The sequence below is a fragment of the Lactuca virosa genome, chromosome 7 (assembly GCF_052849685.1).
Source record: "Lactuca virosa cultivar CGN04683 chromosome 7, Lactuca_virosa_CGN04683_v6, whole genome shotgun sequence".
In the NCBI taxonomy this organism is placed as follows: Eukaryota; Viridiplantae; Streptophyta; class Magnoliopsida; order Asterales; family Asteraceae; genus Lactuca; species Lactuca virosa.
Window position 1 is genome coordinate 248947367 of NC_136432.1, and position 6615 is coordinate 248953981.

At 38.5% G+C, this 6615-nt stretch overlaps 1 protein-coding gene across 1 annotated transcript; it reads right to left on the reverse strand.

Moving 5' to 3' along the window:
* Nucleotides 1-397: 397 nt before the first annotated feature.
* LOC145124901 (nicotianamine synthase-like) lies at nt 398-1885 on the reverse strand. Its single transcript, XM_079060380.1, has 2 exons — nt 1223-1885; nt 398-887 (listed from the first exon to the last, which is right to left on the reverse strand). Exons 1-2 carry the CDS (start codon nt 1806-1808, stop codon nt 487-489), a joined length of 987 nt encoding a protein of 328 aa, XP_078916506.1. The 5' UTR covers nt 1809-1885; the 3' UTR covers nt 398-486.
* Between the last annotated feature and the right edge of the window lie 4730 nt (nt 1886-6615).

Genomic DNA, 6615 nt, shown 5'->3' on the forward strand with positions numbered 1-6615 from the left:
CAGTCAATATATTTCATAGTCCTAATGATTGTCATTAATTCGTCTACACAAATAGATATTTCTTTGGTTTTACTTGCAGCTTTATGATCATTTTAGCATCATAAGAACTTAGATTTAAGCATAATTGATGAACAGAACAAAGTAAGTTACAATCACTACTAGTGTTGAAGTTCTTTTTCTTGTGTGTTCATATCTCTTTGAATTCCGTGGTACTGTAAATATTTCTTTGAACATACTCAGAACTTAGATTTAAGCATAATTTCCTCTCTTGCCAGATGACACGTTCCAAGAGTGTAAATATTTTTTTGAATTCCATGGTAGTGTAAGGCCTTCTTTCTTAAGTTACAGAGGATATTAGAGGAGGAACTATAATTTAGTGAAAAAGTAAATGAGTTTTTGAATCAACAGTTTGTAAATAAGGCTGATCGATGTAAAACATAATATAAGTTTATATGAATACCAATCCTCTTTACCGTAGAATGAAATCTAATAATCAATCATTTTGATCTGGCCAAGAGGATTGTTGAAAGCCTGGAACTCACAATACTTGCAACTCAATGGCATGACAGACTCGATCCCCAACTCATGGTGATGATGATGATTATCACCATGATCATTGTTACAAGGATCTGCAATCTTACGTGAAATCACAACTGAATTGATGACGTCATCATTTGGATGAAAAACGGAGAGAACTTCGAACCCTTGAAGTTGTTGTGCTTCTACCACTGGATAGAGAAAGACACGGGCACCATGAGCACTCCTTAGCATGAGCAAAGCGCCTGGGGCCATGTACTTTGCCAAATGATCAATCACCTTAACCTTCTCATCAATATCCATCCCTAGAAGTGCAGCCAAGAAAATGACATCATATTCCTTCAACTCATCTGTCACATGTTATGAATCATACGGATAATAAGTATTTTTAATTTATGGAAAGTATCTTCTTTTAGGAGATTATCTTGTTTCAGTTTTTAAATTTGGTAATTAGGATCATTTAGTATTTGAGTCGATTTGGGTGATCTTTGTTTCCTTATTAGAGTCTTTTGTTTATCCCTATTTAAAGGGTAGTTGTTTATGAAATAAAATTATGCTTGAAATCAATTGCTTTTAATCTCTTAGAATAGTTTAGCCTAGTCTCCTCTCAATAGGAGATTAGGTGTTAGTAATACTCACGACTGTAAGAAGCACAAGTACAGGTCGTGTCACGAGATCTAGATACCGGGGCGTAACATCACATCCATTATATTGGCAATGTGGAATACCATTCTTTGGGACAAATCAGAATCAGTCGAAACAAGATGAGAGGCCATCGAATTTGCGGAAGAGTCTATGTCACAGTTGTGAAAAATGGTGTCCTTGAGATGATAAGAGGCTAATACAATAGATGTGAGAGGCAAGGGGCCAGACCCAACAAATGCAAGACGCTTAGGGGCTTCTCCAAATGCAGAATAGTGTTCAGTAAGAATGTCAAACTCAAGACGGCTAAGCTTCAGGTAACTGGAGTAGTAAGGGAATTCTTTTAGATGGTGAAGTGGATTTGGGAAAGAGCCTAAAATGGTGGAGAAGTGGGCTTCAAGATGGCCTTCAGCCTCACCACAAAGTCTTATGAGGTTTGACCTTATTTCTTGAATATTGGCCGGGAGAGTGGATATGTTTATTGAAGAGGGTGGGATGCATGTGCGGACCAGCACAGTGAACAGGCTATCAACATCTTTGGAGGGTTTCAGATTGTCAAGCTTTGAAATTTTGCGATAAATCTCACACACTTTCTCTACCAAAACGATCTCCTTCTGGAGTGATTCCATGTCTGACACTAAACAATCGGATATTTCTTGGAAAAGCTTTTAAGATAAACTCTTTTTATGTCAGAAACAAAAAACCAATTATGTCTGTATGTAATTCTCAAATTAAGGATGTGTGTTATTTATAGCCATCTTCAGGCCCCACATAAAATTTGTGAAGAGGGACGATCCTTGCTCTGTTTTTTATTTGACAGCAACACCAAATATTATAAGTTCATAAGTAGACCCCTAAAAACATTAGAGTTTTATTATTATTATTATTTTTATATATCATTAATGGTCCATTTATCAGCCGAGGACTGTAATGCGTATTTTACATTCGGGTATGTTATGATACGTTTTCAACCCGTTTGAAACGACTCATGTGTTTTGAATACGAATTACCTTACTATTTGAGTTTAGTTGTTATTGTTTTTTTTATTACCATAATACAAAGATATATATTAAACTTTTTCTTCACTTTTTCCTTTTATGATGTTTTACGACCTCAAAAAAAAAATATATCAATATATAGATTATACTCTTTTAGATGAAAAAATTATAAGAAATATTTGGAAATGAAATAACATCTGCATACTAATATATAATAAATTGTACTTAGCGGATGTGCTTACCCCAAGCCTTGTTATTATTTAACTATATATGACATGACATTATTAAATTTATTAAGTTTGTGAGACTAGATGCTTTTAAATTCTTATGCTTTCACATTTCAATTGTTCACACATGTTTTATATCTTTAAAATTTCCTCTCTCATTTCCAAACTAAGACACTTACTAGTTACTAGAAACAAGCATCGACAACAAAATTTGTTGCTTCATCGCCTTACTGACTCGTTGCTACACGTGCTTCACGAGTATTTTACAAATTAGTGAATTAATTCCATACTTATAGACGGGTTTTGTCGCTACTCCTTTACTAATTGCTATGTAGATAACCAAAGATAAACGAATAGCACCTGCAAAAAACATAATTTAAGCAACTTCTAGCAACTGATGTTCCTATCTAATGGTATTTTAGAAGAAAACTTACAATATATTGTCACTAGATAGTTCAACAATATTAATGGTCTTATGTTTTCAAATATCAGTGTAATAGATATCAAAGCTTCTTAACTGATTGATTGAAAACACGGCCATAATATAAATACAAGAGACGAGATAAAATAGGAAGGGGTAATCACTAAAGCTAAACAAGATATCCTAAATAAAAAAAAGATATAGATAAAATGAACGGATTCCTTCACTCCCCCTCAAGCTGGAACATGGAGAGTACGAATGCCCGGTTTGCCCCAAAAAGAACGTAGACGCTCGGCACTCAGAGCTTTAGTAAAAATGTCAACCACCTGATATGTAGTGCTGATGTATTCTGTAACGATTTCTTTAGACTCAACTCGCTCTCGAACAAAATAACAATACATTTCAACATGTATGTTTGGTATGTTCATGTGAGTCTGGATTATTAGCGATTTGCCTAGCAACTTGATTATCACAGAAAAGCTGGATAAGACCATCTTGAATCACGTTAAGTTCACTCAATAGTCAACGCATCCAAAGAATCTTGCTTACGGTGTTTGTTAGATGCCATTTTATGCATATTTTAGGATACTTTTCATTATCATCTAGGATCATATTTTGTACATTTTCATGTCATTTATTTAAATAATGTTCAGCTCATGTCTTTCGTTTGAATTCCCGTACTGCTCATGTTTTTATGTCGATTTCAGATAGTTCGAGTGGAGCAGTGCTTTGGGGACAATCGGATGCACGTTTGGAGCTTAAAATGGAGCTTGGAACTTGATGCAGCGCAAAAAAACAACACAAAGATAACCAAGAATGAACCTGTTGATTCTAAAAGAATAGCCAGGACAATCTCTTCAAAACCACGTTGATTCTACGAATACCGTGGGATTGGCTTCAAAATCTGGGTTAACACACATAATTTGGGAGAAAATCGAAAGTTCATAAAATTGATGATCGACCATCCAAATTACATCAAAAACAGTTAAATAAGAAGCAGAAATTAAAATGAAACCCTAAAAGTCCATGGGCCAAATACAAACCCAAAAACAAAACCCAAAAATTAAGGAAAAATAACAAAATTGTTCATAACTCCATTTTGAAAGCGATTTCCGGAGCGTACGTTTCATCATATTCAATACCTTTAAGTTGACTATATCCCTTGGCAACTAGCCTTGCCTTGTTTCTGATGACTGCACCGGATTCATCAAACTTGTTCTTGTACACCCATCTAGTACCAACAATAGTGTGACCTTGCGGCTTTGGAACGAGCTGCCACACTTTGTTTCTTTTGAATTCCTCTAGTTCTTCTTGCATTGCGGATATCCAGTCTGGTTCTAGTAACGCTTCTTTGATCGTTCGGGGCTCGACCGAGGACATAAATGCTGCGTAGTGACAGTGATCAGATAAATCCTTGGAAGATTGAGTCTGGATACCTGCGGATGGGTTGCCGATGATTTGACCTGGTGGGTGGTCCTTCGTCCATACGTGTAGACGGGGTTGCAGATGATCAGCAGCTGCGGTAGAGGGAATGTCTTCAATATCGGAAGACTCTGCGGTTGGAGACGGCAGTTCCCCCTGGACTTGAGAACAGTCCGAGGAATCCTCTTGGACTGTTGGAGCGAGATTAGCATTTTCTTGAGCAATTGGAAGAGGTTCCCCCTGGATTGCTGATGGAAGTTCCTCTTGAGCTTGAGAAGGTTCCCCCTGGATTATTGGGAGTGTGATGATTCTCGAGTCTGTTCTTGTGTCGATGTTCTCTATGTTTTCATCATCTGAGTCAGAAGATACATTCGATGGTAAGGATTCTCTGCGGATAGGAACTGGAGCTACATCAAGTACTGGAACCTCGATGGTTGTCACTTGATCCGGAGTGGAGCTTTCCCCCTCAACCGGCGAGGTGGAAGTATTTAGTGATACTACATCGGATAGAGATGGGCCAGATACGTCAGCATGCTGCTGTTGAGCTTCCGGGGACACAAGAACTTCAGATAACTTGGCTGTTTCTACAGGGTCGAAAAGATCGTCATAGTTTACTTCAACTATGTTTAGTGGACCCGAAGAGGCAGGAATATCACTTTCTAGAATTGCTTTGGTTTCGGTTGATGGAGCGGTTTTGCGGACGTAATAGTCATTGAATTTGACATCGAAGCTTTCAACTATTAGCCTTGTGCGTCTAATGAGAACCCTATAAGCAACTTTGTTTGTTGAGTAGCCAAGAAAGATGCCTTCATCAGACTTCGGTGCGAACTTGTTAAGATGATCTCTGTTGTCGATCACAAAACATCTACTCCCAAAGATATGGAAGAATCGGACATTTGGCTTGCGGTTGTTGAGGCCCTCATAAGGAGTTTTACTGAGACGCTTGCAGATGATGCTCCGGTTTTGGACAAAGCAAGATGTGGCCACTGCTTCGGCCCAGAAGTAGAGAGGAAGATGTGCGAAGTTAAGCATAGATCTGGATGCTTCTACCAGAGTTCGGTTTCTTCGCTCAACTACTCCATTTTGTTGCGGTGTGTAGGGAGCTGAGAAATTATGAGTGATACCCTTTGAAACCAAGAAACTGTTTAAGACATGGTTGGTAAACTCGGTTCCATTATCACTTCGGATGCGACATACTGGTAACTTGATCTGAAGTTCATTTTCTTTGATAAAATTGATCAATATCTGCGGAGTTTCTGATTTGAGTCTTAAGAAAAAGACCTAGGTGAAACGAGTGAAGTCATCAACTATAACCAGTATGTATTTCTTGTGATGAAGACTGGCTACGGTAGATGGACCGCAGAGATCAATGTGCAGGAGTTCCAGCGGTTCAGAAATTGAGGAATCAATTATCATTGGGTGACTTGCTTTTGATTGCTTGCCACATTCACATGCAGGACAAAGTGTATCATTGCCGAACTTGAGAATTGGAAGACCTCGGACGAGTTCTCCGGTGACCAGATTGTTGATGTATCTGAAGTTGAGATGAGCTAGCTTGCGGTGCCATAGCCAGCTGACTTCAGATACTGCTTTGGATAGAAAGCATAGCTGCGGTTTCCCAATGATCAGAGAGACGTCCAGAGGATACATAGTTCCTTCGGACTTGGATTTGATCAAATAGGTGTTTCTATTGCTGGTCATAACATAACAGTACTCACTGTCAAATTCAACCCTGTGGCCTGCTTTACATAGTTGGCCTACACTGATGAGATTGTGTTTGAGGCTTTCTACATAAGCAACCTTTTGAATAGAGAAGTTTAACGTAGTAAGAACACCATATCCTTGGATTATCCCATTCGCATTGTTGCCGAATGTGACATTTCCACCGTTGCAAATTGGCCTGAAATCCCAAAGGTATTCTAACCTTCCGGTCATGTGCAAGGAGCAGGCACTGTCGATTAACCATTCTTCTTTTTGTTCCTCCTTGCACAAAGCCTGGGAATTACACGGTTAGTTTAGGCATCCAAACTAGTTTGGAGCCTGGGACAAAACATGAGTTTCTGATTGATGCATGAACCGAGGTTGTAGGGACATATTTCGTGTCAACTTTTATGCCTAGTCCGGGTGTTTGTGAGTTTTTGGAGTGTTGCGAGATTTAGAAAAGTTACGAGGTTTTTGAAAAGAACCAGATTTGACATGAGATGAACCATTTTGACAACTACACTGACACTGACATGCTGAAATTTTGTCTTTTACTCTGACACTTTGTTTGGTCAGAGCTCTGAAGGACGAAGTAGCCTGCTTGTGACCAGTCCGAGGGTTGTTGGTCTTTGAAAAAGGACGTTTTGCAGATGTGAGAGCACGGAAG

What these genes read in the sequence shown, in the direction of transcription:
- LOC145124901 (XM_079060380.1), bottom strand. Translation starts at nt 1,808, where the DNA reads ATGGAATCACTCCAGAAGGAGATCGTTTTGGTAGAGAAAGTGTGTGAG. An exon ending in GGATGTGATGTTACGCCCCG is followed by an intron (nt 888 to 1,222) that starts GTATCTAGATCT and finishes AACATGTGACAG; the next exon opens with ATGAGTTGAAGGAATATGAT.